Source organism: Macaca mulatta, chromosome 17 (assembly GCF_049350105.2).
Source record: "Macaca mulatta isolate MMU2019108-1 chromosome 17, T2T-MMU8v2.0, whole genome shotgun sequence".
Classification (NCBI taxonomy): Eukaryota; Metazoa; Chordata; class Mammalia; order Primates; family Cercopithecidae; genus Macaca; species Macaca mulatta.
In genome coordinates this window covers 87,962,139-87,984,930 of record NC_133422.1, presented here as the reverse complement: position 1 = coordinate 87,984,930, position 22,792 = coordinate 87,962,139, and the positions used below count along the sequence as shown (strand labels likewise).

At 39.8% G+C, this 22,792-nt stretch overlaps 1 protein-coding gene across 2 annotated transcripts in view; it reads right to left on the bottom strand.

The window, feature by feature from the left end:
- GPC6 (glypican 6) overlaps window positions 1-9,609 on the bottom strand; it is a 1,173,136-nt gene extending 1,163,527 nt beyond the window's left edge. The window contains exon 1 of one of the 2 annotated variants that reach the window (XM_015121307.3): window positions 8,800-9,609. In XM_015121307.3, coding sequence (XP_014976793.3) covers window positions 8,800-8,959 — 160 coding nt within the window. In that variant the 5' untranslated portion in view covers window positions 8,960-9,609. The remainder of the gene's footprint in view (window positions 1-8,799) is intronic. The other variant, XM_077973856.1, reaches the window with a different exon arrangement.
- Window positions 9,610-22,792: the final 13,183 nt, after the last annotated feature.

Below are 22,792 nucleotides of genomic sequence, written 5' to 3'. Positions count from 1 at the left end.
GCACAGGCAGTGATGTTCACTTGCCTACTGTTACCTCCTGCTGTATGGCCCAGTCACTAACAAGCCACACACCACTACCAGTCCATGGCCTGGGGGTTGGGGATCCCTGGTATAACTGACACTGGAGACTAAGAAGTAGGGACGGTGGGAAGAGGGTGAGGGATGAAAAATTTGCTCTTGGGTACAATGAACACTATTTGGGTGACAGGTACACTAAAAGCTCAGAATTCACTACTACATAATTCATCCATATAACCAACAACCACTTATACTCCTGAAGCTATTGAAATTACAAAGAATAACAAAAAAAAGATAATGAAGATTTGCCAAGGCACGCTATGATCATCCGCTCCCATCTGAGGGTCCAGCTGAAAGACCATATCCTTTTACCTTCCCTTCTAGGTATAGGCATAGGAGGCAATTCTGAAATGAGAAGGGTGGGCATCTCTGCTGGGGGACTGTTGAGAGTGGTCTGCCTCACCAAGGAAGAGACATGTGGGAAGAAATTATTTCTTTCTGTGCATCTGGGCACTGTCATGAGGCCTTAGCTCCTGGTACTCTAGCCATCATCTTGTGTTTATTCAGAGGTGATCCCGTGGAACAAGGATCTTAGAGCCAAAAGACAGAGAGAACCTGGCACCCTGTTGATACTGCAAGCTTACAGCTTTCTGACTCCTGCAAGAGCTCTGCACTGGGACTTCTTGTTACGTGAAATAACGGCTTTCCCTGACTGTGTAAGCCAGTTGAGTCAGGAATTTCTGTGACCTGCTGCCAAAAGTATCTTAACTGACGCAGACTACTTGAGTTGAGAGTTTCAACAGCTCATCCTCTAAACTCTTTTATTGGAATTTCTAAGTAGCAGAGTGAAGTTTTTAATTTTAAAAAAATTTTAAAAATTTTCCCTTTTAATCTTGTTTCTTCCTTCTCTCATAGCCTTATTCACCCCTTCTTCACTCTTCTCATCCTCCTCTGAGACCTTGGCAATCTCCTGCCTAAGCCTCTAAAATTTAAGTGTCTCCTCCCTGTCCTTCTTCCCTCCCTCTGGGGCCTTTAATGATCTTTTCTCTAATCCATCCTGTGATACTGCTTGCCTAATCCAAAACAATACTTTCATCACGTCACCTCTCTGCCAAGAACCTGAGATGATGACCTACTTTCTGTCATATAAAGCCTAGAATTTTCAAGGCCCTCCAAAAATCCAATCCCACCCTATGTATTCAATATAAGGTTCCTTTCTGTGCTCTCCTCCACACACCCTATTTTGCTCACATATTTAACTCCTCCCTAACTGCCTCCTTGTTTCATGGCCCTTTGTCAAATGCTACCCATCCTTCAAGTCTCCAATTAAATTTTGCCTCCTCCTTTCAGCTTCAACCTCTCGTTGTTATTATAATCAGTAATGATATTTGGTACTTAGATTAAAACAATGCTGTGTCAGTAGCTTAAGTACCAAATATCATTACTGATGGAAATGATGGTACGATTTGATTAATTCTCCATTAGGGTAAAAAAATTGAAGTTGTTTTTTTACTGACAGAGCACAAAGTACTGTTACTTAAATTTCATAGTGAATGTAGCTGCTTACATGTATTTTGATATTTCTACACTTTCGAGAGTTAGCAATTCATCTGATCCTATTTGAGAAATCTCTTTCTCTCAGTGACACTGGTACTGTTAATAGTCTTCTGCTGGTTTAATGATACTGAGTTTTGTCTCCATTATAAAGCACATATAAACTATGCTAAAGTATTTTTATTGCCATGGCAATTCAATTAACATTTCTGGGACACTTCTCTCTTAATTATCTCTCTCTTCCTTCCCTTTCTCTCTCTCGCACTCTCTTTCTCTCTCTCTCTTTCTCTGTCTCTCTCTCTCACACACACACATACACAAACACACAACCCAGTCCTATTCATTGTCAGTCACACAGTAGATGCTAAATAAGTAACTTTGATCCATTTCACCTACTAAATATTTCTTGAATCCTCTCTATTTCCATGGTCACCACTCTAGTCCCAGCTAGCCTCTCCTCCTTTTCCTGTATCTGTTTTTTTCCCCTCAATCCTTTCTCTATAGAGCAACCAATGTAATATTTCAAAACTATATCCAATCCTGATTAAAATACTTATTCAACAGCTTCTTAAGGGACTCAGGCTGAAGGCCAAAGTCACTGTAATGAGTTTGAGGGATGTCAGAGCTGATAGGGGTGGGGGAGGACAACATGACCCCCAGATGGCAGTAGCACACAGTGAGCTTAATTTGGAAGACACTTAGGTTGCCTGTGAAGGAAGTCCCTCACAGCATGAAACCTTGCAGGGCTAACAAAGGCGCCACCACCCAAAAGGGCAGAAGGTCAAGGAACTCCCAGGGGAGAAGGGCATTATGATCCAGGCAATGTCATGAGCAACACAGTAGACAGCCTCAGCTGCTAAGGGCAGCAGCAGCTAGGAGTCTTTGATCACCCCAGGGTTGTCTTACATATGGCTAGCAGGCAGGTACAGTTGTACAGAGTGCACAAGGCAAACACCCTCTAAATGGTTAAAAACCTGCTTCTTTGTGGTATATTTAAAACAACTGGATGTGTAAAAACTTGACTTAAGAACTACTGAGCTTTTTAGCTAAAGGTTCAGATCCGCCGTGAAAAAGGGAACCACTTAGGGCCAAGATGCAGGGGTTACCTTTGGATTGTTTATGTCTGTATAAGTCATTACCCTGACCTTTGGGCCCTCTTCTCCAGTCTCTCCCACACCCCTCCCCACTCACTGACCACTATCCCCAGGGACTGGAACTCTCCTCATGTTTGCAAGGTATTCTCACCATACAGGAAATGTGTGACCCTTCCACACTCCTGCTTCCTTACTGAAGGGTACCCATGCTTAGATCCCATTATTCTGCCTCTGATTTGATCAAATGCTCCTATAAAATACTTTCACAGTGCCAGCTGCCCTTAGTGCTATGTATTTATCTGAGTGTAATTAATTAATTGTGAATGGTGTCCTTAATTTCTGCTTTCCTGCTGGGATTCAAATTCCCTGAGGCTCTACCCCCAGAAGCTGGTACAATGACTTACCCATAGTAGATATACAATAGTAGGTATACAATAAATATCCATTGCATGAAGAAAAAATGCCTGGAAGAGAGAATGGGTTATTAAAATACCCAATAACCTGAATAATGTGAAAATGTGAAACCAAATTTTAATTTTTTTTTTTTTTTTACTAACTGGCACATTCATTTAAAACATATTTTTCATCCAAAGTTATTAAAAATTCTTAGATATTTTTATCCAAGATTATTAGAATTTTAAAATATTTACCCAAGTCTCACCACTATGAAACCCTTTATTACAAATATATGATCCCAGGGAGTCAATAATACTTTCAAACTGTATCATATATATCATTGAAAACTGAATAATACTGGAGAAATCTATGACAATATTTAAAGTCAAATTATGTACCAGCTCAAGAATTTAACATAGCAGAATTTAGTCTGTAAAGAAATACAAGCACCAAGTTTAAAAGAATATTAAATCGCTGTTTATACTGGCAAGATAACTCTAAATCACCTTACTGGCCTTTCTAGAAGTAATTTGAAAGATGTGAATTAAGTGGGGGGAAAGGTTGTTCTTATAATGTTATTTTTGTGGGTTTCAATATAAAATCAAAAGATTAAAATCATTTTAAAGCAATTATTTTATTATAATGTTTATTCTAAACTCGTATTTCTATACAAAACTAGTAATTGAAGTTAGGTCATTTTAGGTTAAAACTACTCAATAATTTTGTGTTTTATAAGTGTTTATAAGTTTCATCCATAATTTTAAAAGAACACTAGTCACTTTCTTACATAATATATGGCACAATCTTTATGCCATAATACTGAAAGAACATAATGCTGTACATTTTAAATCAATTTTAACAGTGGCCTTTATTTCTTCTCACAAGCTATTATTAAGATACAATGCAGTTGTAATAAATTTTATGTAAAAAAGTGTATCAGTCAACTCAAATGAACTCTTGCTCCCAATGATGACATATTATCCTCTAATTAAATCAGCTAAGATAACTCACAATCACTCTAAAATTAATTCCCAAATCAAGAGTTTAACAAGTGGCACTTCTAAAGCCCAACTTTTATATTGCTTTGATACCTGGAATTAATGTGATTCTTTTAGAAATCTAGTGACTTGTAGAATCATTTAAAAAAAAAAAAAAAAAAAAGAAGTTCACTTCACTCATTTGTGACTTATACTGTCCTTCCAAAAACTTTTAAAGAAGTCAGCTAACTAAACAGGGGCAAAGAAATCAGAAATCTTTGAAGCAGGCAGATAAACAGAAATTAAACAATTTATCTCAAACTATGATATTTACTGTGGCTTTAAAGAGTAAGAGTTACCAAACACTGTTTTCCATTTAAGTTAATGTGGTATCTCCATGGAAACTGGAAAAAAAAAAGTTGTGTAAATTGTAAATGTACTAAATTAGTTGGTCTGCTGGGGGAGCAGACAGAAAGAAAGGTTTCCAGAGAAAGCAAACGCCCATTGGGCAAAGGTCAGTGAAAATGAAACACTATGTATTTTGAAACAAACAATCTTTTTAAAATACAGATTTTTAGATAAATACTTGATAAATTAATATCAAATAGATGAAGAGTTTAGTGCTTTTTTAATATCCAGCTGTAACCCAACTCTCAAAATACCTGGGACAGAAAAAGTTGCAAAATAAATATTGGAAACAGAGTTAGTTACATTTTTTTTTTCTAATCAATGGAGATAAATGTTCTTACTCCCTCTAGCCCCATGAATAACTTTCCATCATGAGTTTTGTTGGACTAACCCAGTCTTTCAATAGGCCTAGTGTACTGAAAGAAACCAAGAAATGTACTTTAGTTTCTATGTTTTACATAACTATACCTTGCAAGAAAATGATCAGGAAAATGGGTAAATGCATGAACCATTAGTGGTGGTAGCATGGCCAATTCCTGAGAATACAACATCCAAAGTCAAAGTGATTTTGAGAAATTAGAGACAACGCTGGAACAAAACAGAAACGGATTTAGCATGCGCAACTGGAAGGGATACATAGATGCATATAGTGATTAATAATACCAGACTATATATATATATGAAAGAATAGATTTTGCATGCATTCATTCAAAATAAATGGTAACATTTAATACTGTAAGGCAGTGGACCAAGTTAGGTATATAGACCCTGGAGTCAGAATGCCTGGGTTTGAATTGTAGCCTCATTAATTACTAGTTGAGTCACCCTTAGGTAAGTTAATTAAAGTTCCTGTCACACATCCTTTTCATCTATAAAATGGGGTTAATGTGTAGCATCTACTAAGTTATTGGAAGAATTCAGTAAGGTGATATTATAAAGTTAATAATTTTTAAGTAGGTGATGGGCACATAATAAATTCTATATATGAGATTGTTAAATAAAGTCACATTACATAAGTAATGAAAACATGATCATGTAGGCCAATAAGTCACTGTTAACTACAAAGTGTTATAATTAATGATCCTAGCAAGACTCAAGGCATAAAACAGTGGCAGAGTAAGCCTGAAACAACATTATCTGAATTTCCCGGAGTTTTAAGCAGGTGCTATTTTTGGGTAGAGTTCCTTTAGAAGTTTAGAGTTTAGGATTGGAAAATTAGGTCATAATTCTGATGAATGAGGAGAGACTAGAATGTTTCACACTGACCTTTGATCAGAATAACTGTCCTAACAAAGAACCTGATGATTCATGCTCAATATCTTCCCAGAAGATAGAACAAGAAAAAATAAGCAAGCACATTGTGAAGGCTTTTGGCTAGATATCTGGAAACATTTCTATACCACAAGAATTGCTAAATATTAGAATGGATTGCTGAAAGGGGATCAAGAGTCTACTCCTTTGGAAGTTTTTCAAACAAGGATAAATAGAGTCTATCTGATCTCCTTGCGATAGTTTAAAATCAGCGCTGAGTGAAGACTGATGGTGCAAACTGCCCCTTGAAGGCCTCCTCCTTCCCAAGCATTCTCTGAAAGTATAACTTTATATATTCCCTATCATACTTCCTCATCTGTTGGGTGTCTATTCTACCCTAGAATAGAAAAGGGCAACGCTATTTCACAATTGTGAGTTCTGAGTAAAACTTTGATAATGTCATGATGAAGCATAATGTCCTTATTACTTCTCAAGTTATTTCACTAAGCAAGCTACCTGCAAATAGCTTTCAATTAGAAACAGCTGTCATGAATCTGAAGCCTGAACAGCAATTCTTTTAAATTTATGTGCCCTGACAGATTGAAGACACATGAAATTCCTCAAGCAAACCATTAGATGCCCAATCAAGGCAAAGGATAAAAAAAGAGTTTAAGAAAAGATAACCACTTACACTAGATAATTAAACGTAAACAGTATCAAGAACTAGGGAGGAGAGATAGAGTGTGTTCATGTAACAACAGGATATATTTCCTAAGTGATTCTTAAAACAGCAATAGGTAGCATTAAGTAAAGTTGATTTTGAAAAAAACAAGTATATCCTTAAAAAACACAATTATCTTTCAATTCATTATTTTCCTATTAAATGTGCCTCTGACCCTGTGGTGACCTGCATCTTGATTTATGTCTACCAGCATCAAAGGACACAAGGCTTAAAGCAAAGTTAACAGTGTGCCCTTACTCAAGGAAAGTAGGTGAGTTTAAAAAAAAAAAAAAAGTGCACACATTTTAGAAATTCATAGGTAATAAGCAAACACTGTAATTGTAAAAAGGTGGGGAGTAGACAAAAAACAAAACCAAAAACAAAAACCTCTTTAAATATCCACTGAAGAATTTACATGAACCCCTGGGAATGTCCTCAACAAACAGTCATGGTGACTACAGAAATTGTTTTACACTGAAAATCTTCACTTTGATATTAAAGAGATGTGCCTGATGCTGAGGATGAACTCTAGTCTCCTGAGAGTCCCATTATCCGCTAAAGAATACCGAAGCAATTTTAAAACACCTATTTTCTTCTTTGAGATATCTTATCTGAAATCATGTTGGAAAACATCTGTGTGCTTAAAAGATACCGTTTGAAAAAGCTCAGATTAAAGGAGAAAAAGTTTCTAGAAGTGATCCATACTACAAACCTTTTAAAAAGTTGAATTCCCTGAGATTTGGGGAGGGAAAAGAAGCGAAGTTGATCCTTATCAATTAATTAAAAAGAATGAAATAACAGTAGACAAAGGAGGAGAGTTAAGAAACTTAAGGAGCTGTGAGGACAGTCGCTCTCTATTAATTGATTAACAAATTAAGGAGTTCTGGAAAAGAAGGAAGAAGTAACAAGGATAGAAAAGTAGTCTTATAATTCACCACAGATTCTTCCTTAGACTCACCAAAGGGAATGTCTGGCTCTGAATTGAAAAAGCTCCTTCTATGCGTTTGGTAATTTGCGCCTCTTTTTTTTCCCCCTTTGGCAACGCTCAAATTTATTTAAATGTGTTCATTTCAGTGTAAGTAAAAACCCTCACTTCTACAGCTTGAAAATCATAAGAAAACAGCAATTCCACAACATATCGAAACTGTGATGTTCTAAGATATCCGCAAAATGCTTTTCATCCATCCACCAGCTACTTGGCAAAAAGCAGAGAGAGGCTGATGGAAATTCAGCGTTTTGACTTGACGATCTGAGGTCACTAAGGACTTCAGCTACCCGGTTTGAGCAGCCCGCGCCCTCGCAGCATCTCCTGGCCTCCCTCGGCCTCTCTCAGTTCTGTTCTTTAGCAGCCAAAGGATTATCTCTTCCCGACACGTTTCATTCACAGAGCCCCAGAGAAGCTCGGATTCGGTTGGAGCTAAGAGCCGGAAAACAAGCACCCAGACTGCCAAGCAAGTTGTCGGAGACCAAGTGCTACACACACTGGCGCCGAGCGAAAGGGTGGGCGCTCTCAAGCTCTTCGTGGAGCAATGCCAGTGGTCGGGCATGCGGGGGACACGGGGCCCCCGGACCCGGACCCGAAACCCCAGCTGAGCCACCGGCTGAAGTTGACTGCTCGCTGGCAGACAAGGCCGGCTCCGGACCGGGTGGCGGGGTGTCCCCGAGCCCTGAGTGACCAACAGCAACTGGAGAAGCACTGAGGAACCGTAACGGGAAAGCCCGCCCCACATCTGAAACAGGCAGCCCGTGAAGTCCCCAAACCAGCCTTGAAATGCCGGCGTCCGGAGGCCAGGTCCCCGGCGAGGGTCCCTCCCAGCCGTGCCCGCCGCCGGCCCGGGCGCCCTGCGCTCTGCCCCCCGGAGGACAGGAAGAGGGGAGAGAGGGGCTGGGGGAGCCCTCTGCGTCTCTCCACCGCCCCTGCCGGCGCGAGGGCGGGAGTGGAGAAGGCGCCACTCAGACTGTGGCGCTGGGCAAACTGCGGTGGCAGTTCTTCCAAGTTTGCCCGAACCAGAGCGCGGGGTGAGCGCCCGGCTCGGCTCTCCGTCTGCGCCTTGCAGCCGCCCCGGAGTGGCCCGGGCTCCCTGGCCGGCCTGGCCTGAGCCATCAACTAAGGGGTAGAAGGGCGCGAGAGCAGAGGCAGGCGGGAGCGAGGGTGCTCCCGCGTGTGCACACAATGAGGCAGCGGAGACGCACACCTTCCCCCGCCGGAGAAGCCGCAGGAGCATCCGCAGCCCAGCTCGGAGACGCGGAGTCCCGTAGAGCGGTGGCAGAAAGTGGGCACCAACTCAGCAACAGGGGGAAGGAAGGGGGCGCCGGGCAGCCAGGGGGACGTGGGGCAACCGAGGGCTGCAGCCAGCCCTTGCCGCGCGCCCGCGCTTACCTGCGATCTCCTGGTAGGGGATGTCCGCCAGGCTGAATCCCTTGGCACCGTACGCCTGGCGGACCTCTCCGCAGCTCCGAGCCTTCACATCCGCCCCGGCCGGGAGGGACAGCAGCAACCCCAAGAGGGGAAGAATCACAGCCCCGATCCAAGAAGGCATGGTGCAACATACAAATCCAGCTCGGTAAACCCCACGGCCGGTGCGCTCTTCACCTTGCCCCTCAAGCCGAAAGCCCGCCAGAGGCAGCGACGCGCTCCTCGTCGCTGCCCAGCGTCACCCCCTTCCGCCAGCCGAGGGGACGAGCAGCGCAGCCCTCTGGACTGCGCTCAGCAAACTTTTATAAGCCAGATGGAGGATGGCAAGCCAACAAGGGCTGGCTGGGAAGGCTGCTTGCCTTGCTCCTCTAGCCCCCAGATCGAAACGGTGCAATCAAAACGAGGAAGAGAAGGAAGAGAAGTGTTTAAAAAAACACCATGGGGGCTCAGAGCTGCAATCCGAGTTCCCGGCCGCAGAATCCTGGAGCGCTGCGGGCTCGGCTCGCCGGAGTGTGCGGCGAAGGTGGGAACGCGCGCCGGCTCTCCCGGGAGGGAGACGGACAAGCGAGAGCGAGTGTGTGTGCGCGCGTGTGTCTGTTGGTGTGAGCGCGAGGTTCTTGGGGATGTGTGTGCGTGGAGGTATGTGTTGGGGATATACGAGATCTAGGGGAAACCTCAGCTTAACACAGGCTGTGAGAGCCTGTGAGAGTCCTCCTGAAATCGGAAGAGAGAAATCCTGGAGACAGACACTGGAGGCAAGAGGGAAGGAGAAAGGAGGGGGGAGAAAGAAACGTGCTACACATTGCACGGCCGAAATTCACAGGCCGAGTCAAAGGCAAAACCTGGACTGGATCTCTTCCTAGTCGGTAGAAAGGGGGAAAAAAGAAAAAGAAACGTTCCTATTTTCTCATTCGCTTCACATCCTTTATACCGATCTGAAATGACATCAATAAGCAATCTAGAAAGACAAGGTAATTTTAAGTCATTAACACGTTATTAAGCTGTGTTTTTATGGAGGTAAAGGAGAACGCAGTTCCAATTGTTGCTCTTAATGTATGTCCCTGACCTACTGAAACACAAAGCCAGAGTGGAAATAGTCACATACGGGAGTTCCAAGGTGGCAGAGCACAATCACGACTGTAACTAGTTATCTAATTTCTGTTTGACTTTGTTTTTTTCTAAAGGCACACATTACAGACCGGTAGTTCTTTATTTCAAAAGGTTTGGTTCTAGACTCAACAATTTCCCCTTTTCTTATTTCAAATATTCCATAGCCTTAGATCAGAAATCATTATGCTTAGGTTTCTAATGTGTGGAGGATCAGGAAAGCTAACAACCAGACCACAGAAGCAACAAAAAAAGGAGAGAACAAGGGTCAGAGGTGCATAAAGGGCCACAATGGGGGAAGGGAGGTGATATCTTCCCTCTTACCAGATGCCTTCGCATAGTAGACTAACATTTTCTTACAAGTTAACGTAATTCTCAAGTGGAGAATCAATCCAATTTCTTCCTCCTGTCTCCATTTACACTGATGTTCTGTGAACAGGACAAAAGTGAAAATTCAGGTTTGCCTAATTGACTTTGTTACGCTAATGGACGCACTGAAGTCAGCTGGCAGAAGTGTGTGTTGAAACTCAGAGCTCCTGAAACTACTAAGATAGTTTAATGAAAACCAAGACAAAATAATAATAGTGTTTATTCACTTACGTGGCTATATGTATCATAGGTCAGCACATTATTCAGAAACTACTAGAAGGTAATGCCCAGTTTTGTGGAGCTCATGTATTAAGCTACACGTGAAGATGTTTTCCTGATGATGGTGTGAATGACCAGAATGACTCAGGAAGTTTAAATCATTAAATTTGTCATTACCATCACATTAGCTACATTGTCTTCCTCTCTTTATAATAAATTCCTCCTCTCCTAACCAACAAAAAGACTCTCAAGATTCAACCTCATTTAACCTCAAACGCTTTAAAAATGAAGTCGACTTATTTACAGAGCCACTTTGTCGTCTTCTAACTCATAGGGCAAAACAAAACAAAACCAAAAAAAAAAAAAAATCCATAGCTAAATCTTTCCGAAAAGGCAACACACTTAACTTTTTTCCTCTTAAAATTTTAGCGCAATTGTTTGCTTTCACAATATTTCTGCTAACTGGCAGATCTTAAATCACTGAACTTACTTTCCCTCAACACGGAAATCAAGATAAAATACATTCTAGTATGTTTGTGGACAAACGGTGAGGTTGATAGGATCAGGAATTGTAGTCAAGTCATTACTTCTGGGATATTTGACAACGTGACTTCCTTCAAACTTCTCTTTGTATCATAGTCAAGCATTATGCACTCCAGAGGAAGGGGGTAAAAACACACACCTCCTATTCTACCATCTTATCCTGGAACTCATTGTAATTTACCCTGACTCAGTATAGCAGATAATTCATTTTTTTAAATGGAGGCATAGGAAGAATGGGTAAAAGCATAGTATATGTGGTTTTAAATTCTTTGAAGATCAGCTCATTGTTAAGTATTGAATCAGCACTCAATGCTGCTATATAGCACTAGACTCTTGTACGCAGTCCCTATACTTATAAAATGATCTTAGAATTTGTGGCAAAGATACTATATGAAAAGAATGACTAAGCATAAATAGATGAGTTTAATTCCATCAGGAGAGTCAAATAGTTTAGTGTAGGTTTGTGAACTCAAGTCAGACCAAAGAATTAGATAACTTGCTTTACTGGTGACCTTAACCCTGCCTGGTCCATTTGTTGAGTAATGTCATACTGTTTGCAGTGGTGTAAGAGACAAAGTTAAACATTCCAGTTAACATTGAGAGCCACAGCAGGAGCCTAGACAAGGTATTGGAATGAGAATGGAATGTTATGGAAGTTCCTGGAAGAGGTCTGACCAGACAGGAGAGAGGTCATGTGGAGGAGTAGGCATCTGGTTTAGACAAAAAGGTCAGTTAATGGCTGGAACCCTAGCTGTAGTATTTATATTGTGTGTAGTAGGAAAAAAGAACATGGATAAATGTCACACAAGAGGAAGCAAACAAGGCCAGGCGCGGTGGCTCATGCCTATAATCCCAGCACTTTGGGAGGCCGAGGCAGGCAGATCACCTGAGGTAGGGAGTTTGACACGACCTTGACCAACATGGAGAAACCCCGTCTCTACTGAAGATACAAAATTAACTGCACATGCTGGCACATGCCTGTAATCTCAGCTCCTCGGGAGGCTGAGGCAGGAGAATCACTTGAACCTGGGAGGCGGAGGTTGCGGTGAGCCGAGATGGCGCCATTGCGGTGAGCCGAGATGGCGCCATTGAGCTCTAGACTGGGCAACGAGAACAAATCTCCGTCTCAAAAAAAAAAAAAAAAAAAAAGTAAGCAAACAAATAGCATGAGGTAAACGGATACCTAGAATACGACAATGAAAAATGGAAAGATGTAGATAGAGTCTGAGGAAAGGATTGGCATGAGTTGGTGCTTGGTTCAATACACAAGAAGAATTACTAAACATTTATTTTAAGATTGTGTCTCTGTTGAGTGTGCTGGCTCACGCCTGTAATCCTACCACTTTGGGACGCTAAGGAGGGTGGCTTGCCTGAGCTTAGGAGTTAGAGACCAGGCTGGCCAACATGGCGAAACCCGTTCTCTACTAAAAATACAAAAAACTGTTGGGTGTGATGGTACATGCCTGCAGTCCCAGCTACTTGGGAGGCTGAAGCAGGAGAATCCTTTGAACCCTGGAGGTGAAGATAGCAGAGAGCCGAGATCGCGCCCCTGCACTCCAGCCTGGGAGAAAGAGTGAGACCCTGTCTCAAAAAAACAAAACAAAACAAACAACAACAACAAAAAAAAAAACTTGCATCTCATTAGGAAAATATGGTATGCTTAATAAGCCAGTACAACTCCTGCTTATACAGTACTTTCACATCCCAGCTGGTTTTCACAACAGCCCTTTCTGGGCATCACATGAATGGAACCTCAGAGACTTTGAGTTGTAGAGAATAAAAGACGTAGTCTTGAGGAGCAGCCCCTGTCAGTCACATATCCCACAGTCATCACTATTTCTTTTTCGCTTCTCTAAGACTGATTATGTCAGGGGGCATTGCGCTCACCACCAAGGGATGAATCACAATTAGCACTTTACCCTATTCCATTAAATGGTGTAGGAGTGGGTGTAAGACCCACTTCTAGCCAATGTGATTTATGGAGATTTCTGGAAAAAAAAAAAAAAAAAAAGGTGTTTTCACTGATTAAAGGAGCAGAAGGGTCATTTTGCATCAGCCTCCTGCCTTCTTAGAGCTACACAGCCAACCTTCTAAGAGACAATGTTGGAACCGAACTGTCGATTCCCTCCTGGGCAGGGGTCGCCACGAAGGATCACCGACACGAGATTCACAGCAGAGAGTTATTTATTACTAGCGCACTAGGGTCCCAAGCTCTAAGTTGGCCCTGGGACCCCGACTGCTTGTTACAGGCTGTTTATATAGGCAAACACAAGTTCAAACACAGCTTATGGTGCGAAATTCAAACAAAGCTTAAGGCGCAAAATGATTGGGTCTAGCTATGGCCTGAGCAAGGTGTCTTATGCTAATTGGTTAGAGCAGGACCTTATGAGGTTTTTTCCTGGAGTTGTTGATTCCGGGAACTTCGAGGCAGGGTGGGACCCCCGGAATTGGCAGGGTGGGACCCCATGAGGTTGTTTCCCGGAATTGGCAGGGTGGGACCCTATCAGGGTGGGTCCCTATCGAGGCAGGGTGGGACCCTATCCAGAGCCACCTGGTGTTAATTTTTTCTATATGAGGCCTAGTTTCTAAGTTTTATGAGGCCTAGTTTCAACAAGACATTGCTAGAAGACAGACAATGACAATAGAGGGATGCAAAGAACCTAGATCCTTAAGTTCCTATTTGAGTCACCAAACCAGCCTTAGGACTTCCAACCTCTGGACTTCTTGTTAAATAATTAATAAATACCTGTTGTTTATGCCATTGTTACTTGGTTATTCTACCGTTTACAAGTGAAAGCAATTTAACCTATACACCAAACTCAATGAATAATGAGATAAATTAAAGGCAAGAGACAGTGAATAGTTGCAAAGGTAAGAAGAGAACAAAAACATTAGGTAGCATTGTGGAACCCAGGTGAGGACATTTTCAAACACAAAGCAAATTGTAGTGGACAAGAAAGACATGGAGATAATGGTACTTGGACAATGATAAGGAAGTTTACTGGAAATTTTGAGAGAAACATTTTAGTATAGTAGTAAACTGGGTGGATGCTAAACCACATGGAGTCGTGTGTGAAGTAGATGGAAAGAACATGGAAATACCAGGTAAAACTGATTAGAACATGGTAACTGTATGTAGAAGGGGTAGAGAGGTAGTCGGGAATATTTTCCAGAAGTTTCTAAAACTTCAAGGAAGAATGAGTAGACGTAAAAAGAGAATGAAATCCAATATGATCTTACTGGGTTGGTTGATTTTAAATTTTTCTTCTCATCTGCATTTTTCATGTTTTCTACAGTAGAGATGAGTCCTTGGTTAAGAGATAAAAAATAGTGTTTTGACATGAGTATGTCACATGTTTAACATAAATACAAATTATAGCATTTGGTTCATGTTTTACAAAGTGAAAAGGTCTTACTCTATCTCATGTAAGTAAAACAATTGGCTATTAATATGTTTCTGAATAAAATAATAACTCTGAAAAGTATGAAGTGTCTCATGTTAATTTTTTAAAAGCCTTGGGTTTATAAAGGAAAAAAAAGCAGAGCTACAACAGAATTTATCATCCTTTTGCTCAGTTATAGTAATCATGAATGAAAAAATGGGTGAATTTTAGTTTTTTCTTAGTATTTTTTAGATCAAAGTTGGACAAATAACTTCAAATAAAATCTTATGAAAACAGGAGAATGGACTTGAAGTGCCTATTCCACATCTCAGCTTGGCACAAATCAAAATCGCTTAGTTAACCTGCCTCTTGAAAAACACGGCCTGTAATGAAAAAGCTGTCAGAAATTTAACAACAGTAGCTCTGCCAGGTGCCTGGATAATGGGAAGGTTGCTGAGTTACAGAGAAAGAAAAGGTAAACTTGGGTGAATAATGACCAGAAATGGTGAAAATCTTTCATTTCCATCTTGTGGTTCATATCCAGTGAACTCCTAATAGTTCATTTAACATTTATTGAGCCTTAAATGTATACCTAGTACTAATATAAACCAATTAAAATTATATCTTTAGGGCAGCTGAGAACAAACTGGGATGCTAATGATCTCTTGGGGGAAAACCGAACACTGTGGGGCAGCAGATTCTTCTTGTCTTGAAATATTCTTCTAAGACTCTGAAGCCAGAACTGTTTGGCTTCAAAGAAAGGAATCATGTGATCTACTTAACCAGATTTTCTCCTAAAAGTTATAACAGGGTTTATCCAAGAGAACTGAAAGGACTCTAATTATTTAGTTATGTTTAGTCTTCATATATGTCAGAAACTTAGACAATAAAAATATTCCATATAATCTTAAGATCTACTCATCGTTACCTAAAATATTACTATCAACAGTCAAGAACACAGAATAGAAAATATATTAAGGCATCACAATGATTTAAAATACTATTTTCAGGCCAGGTGCAGTGGCTCACACCTATAATCCCAGTACCTGAGGCCAGGGGTTTGAGACCAGACTGGACAACATAGCAAAATCCTATCTCTACAAAATACACAAAAATTAGCTGGGTGTGGTGAGGTGCACCTGTAATCTCAGCTACTTGGGAAGCTGAAGTGGGAGGATCACTGGAGCCTGAGAGGTCAAGGCTGCAGTGAGTGGTGATAGTGCACTGCATTCCAGCCTAGGTGACAGTGAGACTCTGTCTTAAACAATAAAATTAAATAAAACACTATTTTTAAATGTTCATATATATTAATGACCCAGGAGTCTACTCTTCATTGATTCTAAGTGATTTTCATGCCTAGAACTGCATCTTAGGTATTAAATATATTTAAATATTGAGTAACCAAATATTTACTTTCAAAAATTGCTGTTAAGACTATGCCTTGGAACAATCTTAACAAATGTACTACTGGCTAAGCATCATTTCATAACATCATTAGGAAAGTTTATTGTATAGCAGGAAGAGTTTCATTTTGACTTGAAGGCTCACAATATTAATAGATGCATTTGACAATGCCATTATTTGAAGCTCATGCATTTTTGAAGTGTTTCCAAATCAGATGTGTAAATGTAAGAGTGACGAAGGTGAAAAACCTATCACAAATGAATAAACTTGCATTTTTGTAGTTAATAAAAGATTGTCTGTGTCTTGTTATAAATTCAGATATTAATGTTATGAGAGATGATTCTGTAGCTAAGCAGTAAATTTGACATACCTGGATTATTAAAACCATGCTTCTTGCCAGTCATTATTCTGGTGGTTTGGCTTTTGTGAAGGATGAATGAAGCTTTGCATAGTTTTCAGATCATCTGGCATCATAAACAATGGCATTCCTTAAGGCAAGTGGATAACAACACAGACTTATTCAGTAGGGAATAGCTCTTCACATGACACTAACTTTCATCAATGGAACATTAACTCTTTATTAAAATTGTTTCACAGATTTAAAGGCCCTGAGTTAATTATCTGTTGTTAATTATTTTGACATTAAACAAGCAGTATGACAGACTTAGTTTTTGGAAAACACTGATAATCAACCCATAAAATATTGCTGTTATTTCTTACTACCTGCAGGCCTCTGCTCTTGTAACTGTTTTCTATGCAACATCAGCTTAGAAGGCACCTGCTCAGAAGGAGCAGTAAGATACAATTTTTTGATTAAGTTTTTTAAAAATGTTAATATAAACTAACATAAGAGGATGAAAACAAAAAAATTACTTAAATTACAAAATTGTTTGACTTGTTTGATTAGAATTAAAAAACTGAAGACATTTTAAGATACTAATATGACTAAACCTTGCTATCTATGATCATATATTGATACGACATTACTTTTAATAATTGAAACCAATCTGAATACTCTAAAATTAAGTAACATACTCAAAGCTTTTAATTTGGGAAGTTTTCTAATAACTTCAAAATACAATAATTAAATTCATTCAATATTATTGTAAATTACCATAGATTCTAGCAAAAAAAAAAAATTGAAAATTTTGAACGGATTATCTGCTTTATCTAGTGGTATATGGAAGTCAATAAAATGCATTTGTTTTCTTGTTACACCATAAGGCAGTATCATTTCAGTTAGCTTTTCTCTATTCATTGCTATAGTCACATACATCCCAGTTAGAAGCCATAAAAATGACTATTGTTTGGTCATAAGAAAGACAGAGTAGGAGAGGGCCGGGCATGGTGGCTCAGGCCTGTAATCCCAACACTTTGGGAGGCCGAGGAGGGTGAATCACGAGGTCAGGAGTTCAAGACCAGCCTGGCCAACATAGTGAAACCCCATCTCTACTAAAAATACAAAAATTAGCCAGGCATGGTGGTACGAGTTTGTAGTCCCAGCTACTCGGGAAGCTGAGGCAGGAGAATTGCTTGAACCTGGTAGGCAGAGGTTGCAGTGAGCTGAGATTATACCACAGCACTCCAGCCTGGGTAACAGAGTAAGACTCTGTCTCAAAAAAAAAAAAAAAAGAAAAAGAAAAAAGAAAGGGAAGGAGAAAACAGCCAAGTTGGTATTAATATACCATTCTACAAAGAAAAACTCAAAAATCTTAATGGAACCAGGTCAACAACATGAGTCCAGTGATATACCAATAACCAGGCTGATTCCTAAAAATCTCTGATTCTTTTATAATGAATGTCATCTATTAGGCCAGTTACAAGAAACTATTCCATTCTTATTTACATAGCTTCTCAAACTCCAACCATTCCCCATCATGACTGGAGTGAATATACATGGACATCAGGAGGACAAAGAAAATTTGTTTCTTCAACTTAGTCATCGGTAGGAGTAAGTACAAGAACTGAGCAATAAAATATGCTTTCTACTAAGTCAGGAAAACAATTCTGCCATATGGCCAGACAAACCTGTAGCATATTCTTTGTCAATGCCAACATTTTCAATTAAGATTTTTATGCACAAGTGATTTTGTTTTAGTTTTGATTCCTTAAAATGATCACAAACATACTTCCATCTTCCACACTGAGCAAAGTTTCCTAACCATTGTGTGACTACATTAAGCCCAACTGTGTCACATTCTGGGTTTACAGCCTGCATAATAAATACCAACTATCAATAATCTTTAGATCTATGGATAGAAAATAGCACTGATCTTGATCTCTATTGTTTATTGGTAAGTCAAAATCTGAGCTTAAGTTTGCTGAATTTACATCAAACATGTAAGGCCAACATCCTATGTTCTTTATCAGCCACAGAAAATTGTATTGTATTTAGCTTCATATAACACATCATTGTGTTTTATTTGAAGAATATGGTCTATTTGCCTTCACAGCCTGAACTCACTTCCAGGCAATCATTTTTAAAACTTGCTTCTATATTAACTTCACACATTTTATTACATTTCAGGGGGAAATAATTAAATGTTTGTGAGAGAGAAAATCTGGTGTACATTTTTTAAGTTACTTGAAGCAAAAAAAAAAAAAAAAAGTCTGAGCTAGCCAGTTGGAAGTTCCATCTACTAATGATCTGTTTCCAGGGAGGTGTCTGAAGCAAGCAAGCATAGAAACAGGCAGTGACGTGCCTTTGGATTTCTCCTGATGTTCATTTGCAATCATAGCCAATCAATGTTGAGGACATTACTAAGCAATCCAGTGCTGTTTGCTTGTAATTGGTAAACTGTCTTCCAAAAAAAACATCTTTGGGCTTCACAACACCCTAGTCATAGAGCCATTAGAGAATGAATGTCTTTACTGTACAGGAGGACCTCTATGAATAATGAATAGGGCTCTATTTTTCCTGGGAAACAAACATGTACCGGCATGTTCGTGGTAATGAACAGTATTGTGAGTGTGCATAGCATAGAAGGACACTAAATCTGCTCTGACTTCCACCTTAACTTAAGTAGATAACTGATTTTAAAACCCCATGGAGAGTTAAGCTTATTTTAAATTTGTAACATGCTGCCTGGCTTATATGTTGCTTTTACAAGTTCAAAAATAATGATTTAATACAAAAATTGAAGAGATGAAGGATCATGTTACAGTCTCTAAGGAGCAAGACAGGCTTACACAAATTCGAGAGGAAAAGAAAAGAACGTTTGAATACAGTATTTAAGAAACTAGAATTTCATTTTTACTTTACACTCGAAAACATAGTGATCGTGATTCTCTGGGGTACACATAAAAAATAGTTTGTACTGCGCAAATTACAATCAAGTGTAGATATTTGCCCAAGACATATTTCAAAAAATAACTAACAAGAAGTAAGATCTAAGATTTTTAAATGATAGTGCCCTTTCAAAGTGTTTAAAACTATTTGGCTTTTCCTTTAGAAAGATCATGAAAGGACAATGTATTTTGTAAATTATGTTCATAATGATTTTACTTACAAAAGATATAATTTGCTAGTCTGTTTTCATAATGAATGAGAGCTTAATGAATCACACTTACTTCACCATTCAACAAAAATACAGGGCATCACAACATTGAATTTAAATATTCACTAGAAGTCTTTGGACTTTGGCAAGAAGATTTCTAGATTTTTTTTTTTTTTCCATTCTTGCGGGCAAAACATGTTCTTCAAATTTACTTAAAGAATTACTTAATCATCATGCAAAACTATTATGTATTGCAATTGGTAGCAGCTCAGATGGAAAATTTTATATTTGTATAATGGTCATGCATTTTCACAGGCCACAAACTCAGGTTTAAGAAATGGAACCTCCTTTATTTTCCTGTAATGGAATTTGAGTTCTATTTCAAATCTTTCTTCTACTCAGTAGGAGAAAATTTTATCTTGCTAATTCCAGGTAAATTTAGTCACATAAGAACTTTTTCAGACATATCTCCCTTCCCAGAGAGGGTTCTTTTTTCCCATGAGGATATGGTGAGACAGCCAGACATTGGTGAAAGCAGATCAATCATCTAAATTCTTGGTCATTGCTATGTTCTAGAAGCATTTTCTGAGAAGTGGATTTTTTGTCCAGTCCCTGGCTATCTAGTCTACACTGTATCCTAGGTTGCACTACCCTTCTTCTGACTTAGACTTCCCGCACACACACCAGTGTGCGTGAACTTCCAGTAGAGTTTTATTTTTTGTTTTGTTTTCTCTCTATCTTAACTTCCCTCTGCCCTTTTGTTGATTGCATGGGAAGGCTGGGTCGCCTCCTGCACCTCTCTGTATGTCCCTCACTTTGCCCCTGCATTCCTTCTGTTTCAAAGCTCCCATGTCATTGTAATACAAAGTGTATCAGAGAAGCTACAGACTAGGAATGTCTCCAGATGGGAAAGTCAGAATATACATCTTTCCACAGTAGAAGCCCTAATCCCATTAGGGTTCAGCCCATAGACAGGACATGGGGGAAACTCTATCATCTACTTGCTTCCTTCAGCATTCTCTCTCCCACTTCTCCCAGCATTTTTAGCTAGGATGGGACAAGGAAATGGCTCTGGCTGCATGTATTTTGCGTTCTCTCTAATCTATTGCTTATGGCCTATACTTCAGATCTTAGACCTTTTGGAGCTCAAAAGAAACTTTCCTCTTTCTGAATGCTTCTAGCTCTTACAAATCAAAAGTCATGGCTGCTAAGACTGCCATCTCTGCATTAAGTTTAAGAGAATTTTTAGAAATTTAAAAGATGAGAATTGATTTCTTTGTTATCTCAGCTGACAACCCATACACTGACTAAGTGGATAGCAGTTGTCAGGACAACAAAAACATGCTAGAAGACAAAAAACAATAGTAAATTTCTGAGATTTTTTAAATGTATATATATGCTACAAAGCAGTATGTGGACAATGATTTGAAGTAAGTAACAGCTTATATTTATAAAAGTATAAGCACACGCCCGGGCACAGTGGTTCATGTCTGTAATCCCAGCACTTTGGGAGGCCGAGGAGGGTGAATCATGAGGTCAGGAGTTCAAGATCATCCTGGCCAAGATGGTGAAACCCCATCTCCACTAAAAATACAAAAAAAATTAGCCGGGCATGGTGGCAGGTGCCTGTAATTCCAGCACTTTGGGTGGCTGAGGCAGGTGGATCATGAGGTCAGGAATTCAAGATCAGCCTGGCCAAGATGTTGAAACCCTGTTTCTACTAAAAATACAACAAAAATTAGCCAGCTACTTGGGAGGCTGAGGCAGAGAATTGCTTGAACCCAGGAGGCGGAGGTTGCAGTGAGCCGAGATTGTGCCACTGCACTCCAGCCTGGGCGACAGAGTGAAACTCTATCTCAAAAAAAAAAAGATAGATAGATAGATAGATAGATAGATAGATAGATAGATAGATAGATACATAGATATGCACACTTACAACATTTTCCTATAACATGTTTCCTATAACATGCAAGTCCTACAAGCAATTGTTGAGTGCACTGTGCCCCAGTAGTTAACAAACCCTGGTCTCAGGCTTTAAGCCACTCAAAGTTTAGCCTAGCGGGGACCGTCAAGACCCTCTGGTGAGCTAAATAGGAAAAAAATATGATAAACATCCCTATTAGACATTACAATCGTGTTTGTCTTGTATTTTTCTGCTCCAGGGAGACATGTGTCCTACAGTTGCCTTTATCATTCAAAAAATATAAATCAGCCTGAGTCACTAAAGATAGTTTTCTTCCAAGCCAACCTCTGGCTTCTAGGGGAGTCTTACTGTCCAGGGTCCTATCGAGATATTTAGGGAACATGCCTTGAGAAGATATAGGGAAATTCAAGTAGCCCTTTTAATATTCAAGGTTCTATAATATGAAATGGCAGTCCCAGGAACTGATCTGACACACATATGTGTTTTGTTGGCCTTGAAATAATTTAAAGCAGTGTCATCATTTAAAATTGGGAGACAGCACAAAAGACCACCATGCCTCTGTATGGCCTCTGCAATGTCAGCTGTTCCCAGGTTCCTGAGTTGCAAAGACTCAGACACAGACTGAAGCTGTTGGTGATCCCAGCAAAGAGATGAAAGGGAGTGACTCTCCAGTAAACCATAAACAGCACAGTCAGAACCCCAGAATGACCATACAAGAGTGAGTCCTTGAGCAACTTCAAGGCTCTGGACAACCCACATCAAAAAGAGAGATAGAGACACAAAGAGAGAGAAAGAGTGTGTATACATAAATACATGCATGCATGGATAAACAAGAGAGAGTGATTATAAGCTTGGAGAGCACCCCAAATGGGAGAAATGGGTGCAAGGCCCATGCATGTCCAGGTTTAGGTTCGGGACACCATACCTAAAGGGATATGCCAGTCCTGGTCATCTGAGAGACTGGAGGAAGACTTAGAAAATTTTGAAAAAGACATCTGGAAACCCAGAAGACCCTGCAATTTGGTGTAGTGAATAGGACAGGAGCTCTGATTGTCAGTCTACAGGCGATACCTTCTGTGGACGCCCATTTGTACACTTGCCTCAGGTTCTCCAATGTTATGACAGGGCTGGCGATCTTCCTCAGTCTATGATTTCAACTCCACAATTTGTTATCATTCTGACTTCTGTAAACAGACTGTTCATTCAGCCGTTCATTCCCAGAATCATCATGCTAGAACTTGCTATAAAATTGTGAAACTGCAGACTGTGTCTCTGCCCTCATGAGACTCCACTCTAGAGCTTCATTGAATTCAGAGTCCTTTCATGTTTAAAATTATTTAAAAATTAAATCGGACAAGAAATAAAAGGTAATATAGCCAAAGGCCTCAAGAAGGGCAAACAGATACAGAGATCCTGGCTTTAACATTTGTAATCTCAAGCCTACTTAAAAATGTAGGTTTGACCATTATTTCTTGAAAGGGTACCACTTCAATCCAATTAATCTATATAAT